The sequence below is a fragment of the Leucopleurus acutus genome, assembly GCF_964270905.1.
Source record: "Leucopleurus acutus genome assembly, chromosome: 20".
In the NCBI taxonomy this organism is placed as follows: domain Eukaryota; kingdom Metazoa; phylum Chordata; class Mammalia; order Artiodactyla; family Delphinidae; genus Leucopleurus; species Leucopleurus acutus.
Window position 1 is genome coordinate 7320516 of NC_139162.1, and position 13734 is coordinate 7334249.

General features: G+C 45.5%; 1 protein-coding gene across 1 annotated transcript in view; it reads left to right on the forward strand.

Annotated features, from left to right (window-relative positions):
- Positions 1–9892: 9892 nt before the first annotated feature.
- The window catches only part of LOC309977101 (polycystin-1-like protein 2), a gene marked incomplete at both ends in the record, with an annotated part of 81582 nt that continues 77740 nt past the window's right edge, over positions 9893–13734 (forward strand). The window contains 2 exon segments of the mRNA XM_082863024.1: positions 9893–10193; positions 12694–12858. Coding sequence (XP_082719150.1) covers positions 9893–10193; positions 12694–12858 — 466 coding nt within the window.

Below are 13734 nucleotides of genomic sequence, written 5' to 3' on the forward strand. Positions count from 1 at the left end.
AGATAAGTATCGTGGGAGTTCTGAGGAGGGAAATCTTGCTCAGGCTGGGGAGGGTTAAGAAAGAAGGCTTCCTGGAGGACGAGGTGCACAGCCGAGCCCTTGAGGGTGGGAAGCAGTTGGATGGGCAAAGAGGAGGCAGGTGGGAGGGCCAGAGTGGGCAATGGCGTGGAGCTGGACAATTCTAGCAGGCAGACAGGGAGGAAGCAGAGCCGGCGCTGCCAGGGACTTAGTGAGAGATGATGACAATTATAGGTACCATTTATTGAGAGCTTCCTAGGTGCTGGGCTTTCCTTCTAAGCCTTTTGTACACATGATCATGTACTCCTCACAATCACCCTAAGTACAGGTGTTTAGCCCCATTTTACAGACAAGGAGAGTGAGGCACAGAGGAGCTAAGTAACTTGCCCAACACCACAGAGCTAGGCTTCGAGCCCAGGCAGCTTAGCTCCAGAGCTGTACTTGCAACCACTGTTCATTTCCACTACCTCCGGGATGGAGGTAGTGGAAGTGAACAGTGCACAGTCCGATCCCCGTTTAGGGATTGGATTGTGCCAGATTGTAAGAGTTTGGGCTGTACGCGGTAGGCAATGGTGTCCTAAGTCAAGAGGCCAGGTCCTGGAAGGCATTTCTGCGGGAATTTTGCTGTGCTGTCCAACACAGTAGCTGCTAGTAGCATGTGGCTATTTAAACTTAAATATAAATTAATTGCAATGAAATTAAATTCCTTATCCACACTAGCCACATTTCAAGGGCTCTGTAGACACATGTGGCTGGTGGCTGCCATCTTGGCCAGTGCAAATCATTGTGCAAAGTTCTATTGACAGTGCTGAGTTAGCAGGAGAGCTGCCAAGACGGCATTTGTATGTGACTCAGGTGGACAGAAGCAGTTATGACTGCACAACAAGCCAGTTTAGAGAGTACAATTGTCAGAGAAGCCCATGGTTGTCAATGGTAAAAATGTGAATAGCCCACACATTCATTCATTCAGCTGTTCCACAAATACGGAGGGCCACCCGTCCGGGGTGGGGTTGCAGTGGCACAGAAGAGGTGACAAAGAGTCATGAGTGAGAAATCCTCCAGGGTAGGGAGAGGGGTTTTCCAGAAGGCTTCCTGAAAGGGGCAATGCCAAGCCAGGAGCTGAAGGATGGCTGGGAGTTGGCCACGAGGAGAAGCTGGGAGGAGCGATCCAAAAGGGCCACAGCTTGTGCGAAGACTCAGAGGCATCCCACAGCGTGGCCACACCACCTCATTCCAGATTTTTGAAGGGGTGGGTGTGCAGGAGAGGGGAGCAGGGGCCAGGGGAAATGGCAGGCAGGAGAGAGAGGGGTGGGGGAAGAGGAAAATCGTTCAGACTTGAGGCACTGGAGGCTGGGTTGCTGAGAGGGAAGCAGGAAGAAGGCTGGGGTTCGAGGAGGCGTTAACTGGCAGGGCCCTTCTCTGAGTTGGGTTGAGTAACCCCTGGGCTTCCTCCCAAGTCACACACGTTTGCACAAGTTGGCTATGTTGCTTCCAGCAGTGATCCAGAGACTGTGGAAGAGGACTCCCTTCCAGAGGGTGGAAGGCATGGTACAGAACCACACACAGTCTGCCCTCTGGAGGATGAGACGCTCTCAGCGTGAGCAGGAAGGCTTGGCCTCCTCCCTTGGGGAAGGAGAAGGATGGGGGTTCCCAGATGTGTGCCCCTGCTCTGTAGTTTGTGTATCTTCTTATCGTGACACAGACCCGGCAGACACTATCACTATCCCCTCTTTATGGAGGAAGCAACTGAAGCTTTGGAGGTGGTACCCTGGACCAGAAATCACACAACACGTGGCAGGGGTGGGAGATTAAACATGGAATCCTCTTACCTTGTAATTTGGGGAAGGATGCAGGAAGAGGAGGCTACCTTCCCCAAGGCCACTTTTTCCATGGAATGTGCTGCGTCCATAAAGCAGCCTCGAGATGAAGATGTAAAGCTGAATTCAAAAGGAAAAGTTTTGTGTGCTATAAAAACAACAGGCTTATTTTGCAATTCTGTATCTTCTACTAACAAAGTTGTAGCCTAAAGTGAGTTAATATTTCCCTTTTGGAGATAATGTTATCATATCTAAATTACTTTGCGGTTTTCCCATTAAGTTATCTTTTAAAAGGTGCCTCTAAGTAGCCGGTGTGATAAGCTGAGCAGGATAATGTGGAAATCTCGGATAGCAGCGTTCAAGGTTAACGGGAATAGTGCCAGCAAAGGTGGCAGCTGCCTCCCCGAGGGACAAGCGTTGGTGGTGAGCTCCAGAACACAGGATGTAGGGAGTGGTGGGAGAGCCTCCCCAAGACTCCCGGAGTGAACACTTCACCACTCAACAAAGGCCATAAATTATGCCATTAACATTTAAGAGGATTCATAATTTCCTCCAAGTTCTACTAAACAGCAGAGACTGGTGTCATATAGGGTATTTCAGACAGAAAAATGGGAAATCATAGCTCCTGACCTCAATGAGCTCAGAGTCTAACAAGGGAGAAAGGAATGCAAATAATAATAATCATCATGCAGAGGTGCTGTGTATTATCATTTATCTAATAATAATTTGCCACACTTGGGAGAATTGACAGGACTGAAATACAGCGGACGCCACTGGTAGAAAAAGAAGCGCCTTCTAACGCCTGAGCTGGAACCGTTCAATTTGCCACCATGTACTTCAGGGCCCAGTCAGTGAAGCTGGACAAAAATTCAATTTAAATAATAACCACTGAGTTATAGTCTGGACGATGTCCTGACATTTCTACCTCCTAAATAATCTTTCACACTGCACCTCTCACCTCCAGTCCCCCAGCTGCTATCCTCACTACTTTTGACCTCTTAGGAGCAGCCTCCTCATGGGCCCCAGTCCCACCCCTTCCAATCTACCTTCCCTGCTGCCACCAGGTGACCTGGCTGAAATTCAAAGCTGACCACATCATTCTCCTATTTAAAATCCGGAGATTAGCACAGTGCCCGGCACATAGTAGGTCTCAAGAGATACTGAATGAATGAATGGCACATGGCCTCATTGGGCTACATCGTCATTGTATTAGTTTGCTAGGGCTGCCATGACAAAGTGCCACAAACTTGGTGGCTTAAACGACAGAAATTTATTGTCTCATGGTTTTAGAGGCCAGGCGTCTGAAGCCAAGGTGACAGTAGAGCCATGATCCTTCTGAAGTCTTGAGGGCAGACTCCTCCAGCTTCCGGTACTGCTAAAAATCTGTGATGTCCCTTAACTTGCAGCTACATCACTTCAACCTCTGCCTTGGTTGTCATATGGCCTTCTTGCCTCTGTTTCTGTGTGTCTCTCTGTTCAGATCTCCCTCTTCTTATGAGGACACCAGTCATTGTCTTAGGGCTCCCCTTAGCCAGCATGACCTCTTCTTAACTTGACCACATCTTCAAAGGCCTTGTTTCCAAATAAGGTCACATTCACAGGTACCAAGGGTTAGAATTTCAATTTCAATTCTTTTGGAAGTTACAACTGAACCCACAATAGTCATTAAGCAAAACAACTCAAAAGTGGAAACTACAAAGGCTGTAAGTGGATTTATTTTTACATCTAAGTTCTTGTAGTTTCTCTCTTGTTCTCTTTTATATATACATATATATATATATATATATATATATATATATATATAGTTTCTTCTTCTGTTTTTCAAGGCTGAAAACTTAAGCAATGCTAAAATGGAAGTAGATTAAACTGTTACAAGGGCATGGATTAAGCGGCAATTAACTCGTGCAGAGGCTGAGAAGGCTTCAGAGAAATGGTTTATAGTTGAGTTATTCTTGAAAAAGGGTATAAGTGTGCAAGTGTATGAGAGAAGACATTCTCAGTGGAGAAACAGCATGTGCAAACGTGTGGAGGTGTGGCCTGCCGTGGCAGACCACCCAGGGGAGATAATGTAGGGTTTTGTGGTTTATGTTGGTCCTGGGGTACTGACACGCAATAGGGACTTAACATTCTGGGGCCTCTCCCTGAGAACCCCTTTCTACCAGCTCTTCCCCCACCCCTACCTCCACCTCACCCCTCTCTTCCTGACTAGTCCTTTAAGATCCAGGTCACCAGGCACCCTATAGAAGCAAACAACAAGGCATACATGAGCAAACTTGGAAGCCTCACCTACATACATGTTTAAAAAACCAAGAGAACACAACCCACCATTCCAATGACTCAGGTCGTTATCAGTTGCTCAGAGCTGGTCCCCAAGTATAGAACTGAAACCACGAGAAGAGTGTGCAGGGCACGACTCAGCTGTGTGAGCGTGTTTCCCAGAATTTGATCTGGCAGCCTGAGCCTTCAAGTGGGATCAGCAAAATGAACAACAGAGAGATTGTTAATTTGGTTTAAACAGCGTTGAGTCCATAGCAAGAATCACAAAGATGTTCATGCCCTGTGGGCAGGCATCCCAGTCCCAAGGATAGACTTGTCTGAGCTTGGCTCTCCCAGAAGCAGACCCAAAGACAAGCATTCCAGTGCAAATGGTTTATTTGGGTGGTGAACCCAGGAGGGGAGCAGTGAAACAGGGAGGGTAGACATTAACAGTACATTATCAAGGTCATTACCATCTCAGGAAACTGAGGCTCAGTCTGGTGGGAGACTCTGCAGATGGTGTGAACATGCCTTAGAGTAATCTTTAGAGAGCTGGGGGATTGACTGACCCAGCAACTTTGGTCAATAGGGTGAGAGTTTCTTCCGAGAGGCTCAAACTTCCAGGCATTTCCATTCTGTTCCTTGTGTGCAGAGGGAGGCAAAGAGCCATGGGTGCATTTAGAAGACTTACATGGTAAGTGTAGGGTAAGGCGGGGCATTGACAGTGTCTGCTATAACCCTCAAGAGATAACTCAGCCCAGCCTAAAGGGTAAGTGCAAGAAGATGTTCATAGAAGTGTTGACTAGGATAGCAAAAGTGAACAGATCACAGACAGGTGACGAAAACCACATAGAACATCTAGCAAAATGGGAGTGGTGTAATCAATGTCCATTCATTGAAAGGAGACCCAGCCACCACCATGCGGATTTCAACGCCCTTTAGCAACATGGAAAAGGCTTACTATCTAATGCTAAGTGGGAAATGCAGGATGTAATATGAGCTAGTTATACGTACACTATGATTGTGCCTGGGTAAACATCTGTCTTCAAGAAAAGAAGCATTTGGAGAAACCACAAAGAAACGAGAATGTATTAGGGTGATGGGACCATGCAAATTCTTTTGTCATATTGTCTTTTTGATTGAATGGAAGGCAAATTTCAATATGACTAACGAAAACACCAGTTCATATAGAATTGCACCCCCTCCCAAATAAGCTGCTTGCACTTAAATTCTTGTCTAGGCTTCTGAGGGGACCGAAACTAAAATGGGTCTATTCCCAGGACTGGGACGTCTGGGCCACAGGGCGTGAATAGCTTTATGGTTCTTTTTATGAACTCAGTGCCCTATTTAAACCAAACTCGCTCTCTTTCTGCTTTCTTTGGCTGATCCTGCAATGCAGGATTTGGAGGCTCAGGCAGCTGGATCGGATCCTTGGAATCAGGCTCACATGGGTCCAGCCATGTCCTGCTTCCTTTCTTCACATACACAGAGGTTAAGGCACATTGGGAGCTGACATCACCAAGATGAATTCTGTGCCCAGGAGTCTGCAATTTATCAGAATATAAAGAATGTGGAAATGGAATTCAGCCTGCACATTTGCGTTCCTTATCGAATGTCTCCAAGCATGTTCCACGAGGGACATAAATTAAGCCTTTATCCAGGAGACACATTATCTCTGCGTGTGGCCTTCCACATAGTTCTCTAATGAAAGTCATTAGATGCTTGGCCCCTGGAGATAAGAGACCAGTTCTGCCCAGCCTGTGTTCCAGCCTGTGAGTCAGCGATGACATCAAATTCTACCCAGGGCTCTGCCTGGAAAGGCTACTCCAGCGTTCTTGGAAGGGCTTCTGGGAAAGGGAGGGGGGGTCAAGTGTCAGCCCCAGGGACCTGGGAAATGGGGCCAGGCTGGCAAATGCTCATTGAGTCCTACTGTGTGCCAGCCAAGGGATAGACAGAGGTTAAGAGACATTATTCCTTCCCCCCAAGAAATTCACAGAATAAAATAATCCAGATGTCCATCAACAGAAAAAAGAATAAGCAAAATGTGGTCTATCTGTACAATGGGATATTATTCCTCAATAAAAGGAATGAAGTATGGATACATGCTCCAATATGGATGAAACCTGAAAAAATATGCTAGGCACAAAGGTACACATATTGCATGATTCCATTTGTATGAAGTGTTCAGAACAGTTAAGTCCATAGCGATAGGAAGTCGTAGTTGCCAGGGGCTGGGGGAGAGAGGGGTGGAAGCAAAAAACAAAATAATGGTAACTCAGGTCAGAGCAAGCTAAAAGCTTAAAAACAGACATTAGACAGCTGTGTTCTCTAAAGCCTTTGACCACCCTGACACAAGAAACGGTTTATCTGACACCTTTTTTGAATGTTCCACAGTCCCACCACATTGCATGGCTCCCTTCTCCAATCTCAAATTATTAATTTCTTAGGAAGACCATCTCTTGTTTTAATGGTACAAACCAGGCCCTTGGTGTCATCCCTATCACAACCCAAATGGCCTAATAGGTATTTTTCTAAAGAAAAAGTTCCCAAGAGGAACTCTGGCATTAGTAGTGAAAACAATTCTTCCCACCACTAAAGTATCATAGTAACTTTGGCAAATTTAATTAATCTTGAAAGTTATCATGAACAACAAACATTACTCAGGAAGGCAAACAAAGAGCTAAGGTGGGGCTATATTACTTCTGAAAAACCCTGAATTGGTACAGCCACTATGGAGAACAGTACGGAGGTTCCTTAAAAAACTACAAATAGAACTACCATATGACCCAGCAATGCTACTACTGGGCATATACCCTGAGAAAACCATAATTCAAAAAGAATCATGTACCAAAATGTTCATTGCAGCTCTATTTACAATAGCCAGGAGATGGAAGCAACCTAAGTGTCCATCATCGGATGAATGGATAAAGAAGATGTGGCACATATATACAATGGAATATTACTCAGCCATAAAAAGAAACGAAATAGAGTTATTTGTAGTGAGGTGGATGGACCTAGAGTCTGTCATACAGAGTGAAGTAAGTCAGAAAGAGAAAGACAGGGGCTTCCCTGGTGGCGCAGTGGTTGAGAGTCCGCCTGCCGATGCAGGGGACACGGGTTCGTGCCCTGGTCTGGGAAGATCCCACATGCCGCGAAGCGGCTGGGCCCGTGAGCCATGGCCGCTGAGCCTGCGCCTCCAGAGCCTGTGCTCCGCAATGGGAGAGGCCACAGCAGTGAGAGGCCCGCATACCGCAAAAAGAAAAAAAAAAAAAAGAAAGAGAAAGACAAATACCATATACTAACACATATATATGGAATCTAAGAAAAAAAATGTCATGAAGAACCTAGGGGTAAGATGGGAATAAAGACACAAACCTACTAGAGAATGGATTTGAGGATATGGGGAGGGGGAAGGATAAGCTGTGACAAAGTGAGAGAGTGGCATGGACATATATACACTACCAAACGTAAAATAGATAGCTAGTGGGAAGCAGCTGCATAGCACAGGGAGATCAGCTCGGTGCTTTGTGACCACCTAGAGGGGTAGGATAGGGAGGGTGGGAGGGAGATGCAAGAGGGAGGAGATATGGGGAAATATGTATATGTATAACTGATTCACTTTGTTATAAAGCAGAAACTAACACACCATTGTAAAGCAATTATACTCCAATAAAGATGTTAAAAAAAAAACCTTCATTGAACATTTATTCTATAAACTTTTATGGAGTGCCAAAAAAAAAGGAATGAAGCATTAATACTTGCTGCAAGATGGATGAACTTTGAAGACACTATGCTAAAGTGAAAAAAGCCAGTCACAAAAGGCCACAGAGGATTATATGAAATTTCCAGAATAAGCAAATCCCTAGAGACAGAAAGTAGACTAGTGGCTGTCAGAGCTGGGGGAGGGAGGAACGGGGTGTGAAGGCTATCAGAATATGGTTTCTTCGGGAGTGATGAAAATGTTCTAAAATTGATTGTGCTGATGGTTGCATAACCTTGTGTATATACTAAAAACTGTTGATATATATTTTAAATGGATGAATTGTATGGAAAGTGAATTATATCTTAATAAAGCTTTTGTTATAAAAAAAGAAAAAAGAAACTCAGAGGAGAGAGGCATATTATTTGAGGCAAGTTCTACAAGGTTCATTGAAGAAGTGCTGTTTGAGCTAACCGGGGATCAGCTTGAGGGTGATCACAGATGGACTAGGGAGAAAGGGGTTCCTGCAAAAGGAAGAGCACAGACAAATGCACAGAGACATGAAGGAAGGTCACCAGCAATGAATTATGAGGGGATGAGCTGTGACTTTGAGCTTCTGGGGGAATGATGGGCTCATGAGAATTTATAATTTTTGAACAGGTAATGCAGTCACATAGTACAAAATGGAAAAGTCTCAAAAAGGTGGCCAATGAAACAAAAATCTCGCTCCTGTGTCTGTCTCCCACTCACCTAGTCCCTGCTCCCCACACTGGGCAATCACTGTTGCTAGTCTCTTGTATGTCCCTTAAGAGATATATTACACACATATACAAAGAAGTATTCATATGGGTTGTGTGTAAATGGGATTGGAACCTCATCAATGTCTCATACTTCACTTCTAATATTAGCCAAAATCTTAGAGATCCTCCCGAATTTGTATACAAAGAATATGTTCATGTTTTAGTCGCTATTTAGGATGTACCACCTTTTATTAACCAGTTTTCTTTAAATGGACGTTTATGTTGTTTCCCATCTTTCCTTCTTACAAAATTCTGTAATAAATAACCATATATATATATATATACATATATATATATGACATATCACATATGTATGAATTCATCTGTAGGTAAAGTTTCTAGAAGTGGAATTGCTCCATTACAGAGCTTGTACTTTTTAAAATTTTGATAGATATTTGATAGGTATTGTCACACTACCCACAATAGAGGTTGTACCAATTTATACTTGCATCAGCAATTGGTGAGACAGCATGTTTCCCTACATTCTGGGGGTGTGTTTGGAAACATCGTCAGAGATCATTTCATATAGGGCCTTGAATACAAAGCCAGGAGGTTTGAACTTGATCCATTGACCATGGACACCTGTTGGAGGGTTTAGGCAGTAGATGAGGATGGGCAGTTTGAAGTTTTAAAAGCTTATTTTCATGATGACATCAAATAAATTTTGTAGGAAATTTTTATTCTCAAACAGGCATGAGTGGTAATGTGATGAGTCAGAGAGCAGAAAAAAATCTCCATTAGGATTGAAGCCATGTTGGGGAGAAGGTGATTATCATCTGGGCACAGCGGCCACAGACAATGGGGTTGGATATGAGCTCAACTTGGTTTCTTTACTATCCATAACTCTAGCTTTCCTGCCAGTTTTCTTTTATCGCATACTTCCCACAAGCTGATGGCTCCTCGTGAAACATTTAGCCCTGAAGGGTAATGACATAAAAACCAATAACAAGGAATTTTTATCAGAAGCTAATGGTTCACCCAATGACAAGCAGACAAGTGATACAGCAACTTTATCTTTCTCTACAAGACCTTTTTGCAAATTAATTGGATTTGGAACTTCATGGAACAAAGAGCTGGGGGAAGCAAAAATGCAGACACATTAACAAGATGTGCATTAACAAAAATGCAGACACTTAACAAGATGTGCATTAACAAAAATGCAGACACTTAAACAAGAAGTCAGTCACTATTATGTGATACAACAAGAGAAGGAAAGATGTACGGCAGCCAGTTGTGAAGGCACGAGCATATGAAGGACCTGAGAGCCAGGCCCATCCAGATGCTCCAGCCGTGGTTCAAGGATGAGCACCTTGGCCTTGGTACTCTTGGGGCTTGCCCTGGGGTTTAGGGCCATTACGGCTAAGCCAGAGGATGGCAGCTTTTGCTCTAAGAGCCAAGTGGCTTTCAGAGATGCTTGCTATGAATTTGTGCCTCTCGGCCGCACCTTCTATGGTGCCCAGAGCTGGTGTGAGGAGCAAGTAGGCCATTTGGTTTTTATTCGTGGTGAAGCCACCCAGCTATTCCTGCAGAAGCACCTCACCCAGGACAGGGAACGGTGGACTGGACTCACATGGAACCTGGCTTGGAATGATACTACAGAAGGTAGGTGCCACGATAATTTTGTTTTATGGGGAGCTTGTGGCTGTGGTTCTCACCATAGTTTCTTACCCAGAACTCCATGGAACAAATTAGTATGTCCCAATTCTCATGGTAAGGAGACCCTCCTTTTTGGTTGTTTTGTGGATCAAATAAAAGAATTCTTGTGCAGTTCCTAGCACAGAATCCAGCTTGTAGCTGACATGCTAAAAATGTCCCTTTCTTTGCTTGTGCCTAAGACTAGCTATGGCTTCTTCAGTTCTTGCTAGAACAGTGCCTGGCACTGTCCTGAGTTCTTCACGTCCATTTTCACAGTGAATCCTTATCATAACCGATGAGACAGTTATGATTGTTGTCCCTATTTTACAGATGGGAAAACAGAGTCTCAGGAAATAATGACTAAGCTATTTCAAAGCACTTCCACATGTCCTTCCCCCACTTGTTATGAGGCTGAAGTGGGTTAAGGGCTTAGCACAGCTCAATTCACATTAGACAGTCTCATGGTAACAGTCGTCCTGGAAACCCTACCTTATCCTTCGCTCGGCGAGGACCCCTTCCTCCAACCCCCGCACGTTCAGGTGAGTCCTCCTCTTTGCACTTGTAGGATCTTGTCCACACATTTAGGAGAGCACTTTTGGCATGACTTCAGTTTTTAGGTGTCTTCCCCCTGGACTATGAGTTCTTCAAGGGAAGGAACCATTATTCTGGACGGTTTTGTTTTCCCAGTGTCCATACACAACAAAAAATGGATGTCCGTATTTAGGCCTTACCCCTGCCCCATGAGGCAAGCACTGCTACTCTTATTTTATGAATGAGGAAAATAAGTCCAGAGGGATGAAATGACTTGTTCAAGATGACAGCGTCCTGCTACCTCCCATTGCCCAGTAGAAGCTGCTGGGTTTTATAAATGAGTAGCTTGGTCTGGGCTGAACACCTGTAGAAATGTACCAGCGTGGATGGAAATACTTTAATAAAGGAGCAGCCGGAGAAGCTCATTTTAGGAAACTCACAGCCAAGAGATTTGAATTCTAAAATGCATCTTCAGGCAACATCTACTGAATGGTTTCTTGCTATGTAGATGCAGAAATTGTGGATTTCTGTATATCGGACACCCATTCACATGCAGTTAAAGGAGCGTGTCTATTTAAAATCTCCAAGGGATACTGCATGGCTGCTACAGAAAATGGGGTAGATCTGAGTAGGCTGATATGTCCCAACCTCCATCGCTCAGTGTTATTTAAGAAGCAAGGGACTGTCCTGGCTGTGTGTGATATGATGGCATTTATGTAACTAGATTTCAGGCATTCATAAATGTTGATGTATGGATACAATTCATCCTGGAACAATTTTCAAGAAACATAACAATAATGGGAGTAGTCCATAGGTTGAAAGAGTGAAGATGTTTTCACTTTATACCCTTTTGTGTTCTTTGAATTTTTTAAACCATATGTATGGATTTCTTTTCCTTAAAAAAATGGTAAATGTATTTTTGAGTCTTCACAGTAAATAGTTTATAGCCAGTGTTTTCTAGACCTCTGGTGTACCTCTGTATTACACACACACACACACACACACACACACACACACACACACACACACTTCTTCAACAATCATGTTGGTGTATTCAAGGTTCTGAAGAGTACCAAAATCATGAAAATTGCTTCCACTTTAATTCAGTGCTGCCCAAGTATATTTGACAAGGGCCCCTGCTACTCTCTGGAGTATGTCTTGCCATCCCGAGGCACAGTTCTGTGCTCTTTTTTATTTTATTTTTTAAATTAAAAAAAATTTTTTTAAACCTTAAATTTTTTTTTTAAATTTATTATTATTTTTTTGGCTGCATTGGGTCTTTGCTGCTGCACATGGGCTTTCTCTAGTTGCGGTGAGCGGGGGCTACTCTTTGTTGCGGCATGCGGGCTTCTCATTGAGGTGGTTTCTCTTGTTGTGGAGCACGGGCTCTAGGCGCGCGGGCTTCAGTAGTTGCAGCATGCAGGCTCAGCAGTTGAGGCACGTGGGTCTTAGAGCTCGCGGGCTTCAGCAGTTGTGGCTCATGGGCTTCAGTAGTAGAGGCTTGCAGGCTCTAGAGCACAGGCTCAGTAGTTGTGGTACACAGGCTTAGTTGCTCCGTGGCATGTGGGATCTTCCCGGACTAGGGATTGACCCTGTGTCCCCTGCATTGGCAGGCGGATTCTTAACCACTGTGCCAGCAGGGAAGTCCTGTGCTCTATTTTAAATTGTGGCTACACATTACTAGAAGCATCATCTATTTAATCAAACCTCTTTGTATGGGCTCTTGGGCTCGGCACCCCGGTTTGTAGGCTGAGACCTTATCTTGGAAGATAGTGGCTAGGTGATGCCCCTTCACTGGCATGGGACAGAGAGGCCTTCAGCCTGTCAGCACTGCCTGAGCACCCACTGCACACAAGGAGCAGAGCTGGGGCAGGCTCTCTGCACACCAGGATCAGAAGGACCCTTCCAAGTCCTGGTGGTCATATTCCCATCCCAGGGCCCAGGATCTGGCTGGACACCTCAAATGTGAGCTACAGGATCTGGCGCCGAGGGCAGGATGCTTCTGTAACCAACCCCTGGGGCTACAATGGGAGAGACCCTTCCTTTGGGTGGTTGCCCTCGGACAACTGCATGCAGGAGTTCGCCTTCATCTGCGAGTTTGGTGAGCTGGCCTGTGCTGTGGGGTCTCCCTCCTTCTTTCTTTCTCTGACTCTCTCTCTGTCTCTATCTCTCTGCATCTCCTTCTGTCTTGTTCTCTCTTTTTCTGTATCTCTCTGTCTCTGTCTCTCTGTCTCTATCTCTCTAAATGCCCACAATCTCCGGCTGTGTGATGCTCTGTGTCTCACTTCATCTCTCCAGCTCATGTCCCGCTCTCTCCCTGTCCACTTACCTGCCTACCTGCCCTCTAGTCTCACTTGTCTCTCTGTCTTCCCCTCTCATAGCCCACATTAGAGGGAAGTGCTCAGCCCTATCTTCGCTCCCTTTCCAGTCTTCCCATGAAGAGACATGTGGTCCCAGGAGGCTGTTCTCACTCACCCTTGACTCCCGCTTCCTGGTCAGCCTGGCTTTGAGCCCCTCACCCCCACATCCCACTCCCAACTCCTAAATCCTCCCACGCTCTGCTCTTGTGCCCTTTCCAGCTGCTGCCTGTGGTAGGCCCCTTTTGTGGGCCCTGGGAACCCCTTCCTGGGGACTTTGTGTGCGAGTCCCCGCAGGAGTGGCCCGAGACCCACACTGGGTCCTGCCTGCCATGAGGGGCCTGGTCTTGGAGCTGAGCTGCCTTGTGGTCCCCTGACCCTCAAGCCAGCCTTGACAGAAGGTTCTGGGCTTCCAGACCCAGTCCCCTCCCTGGTTCTAAGCCCCTCATTGGAGACTCTGGTGCCCAGGCCCCAGCCTGGGTTCAGACACTTACGGAACCCCTGCTCTATTTCCCCCACACTCAGCTTTATAGATGCCATGCAAGCTTAACTTTCCTGCCTGGCCGATTCGGAAAAGTCGAAAGCTTTGTGGACCTGTGGGTTGTGCAACTTCCTCACTT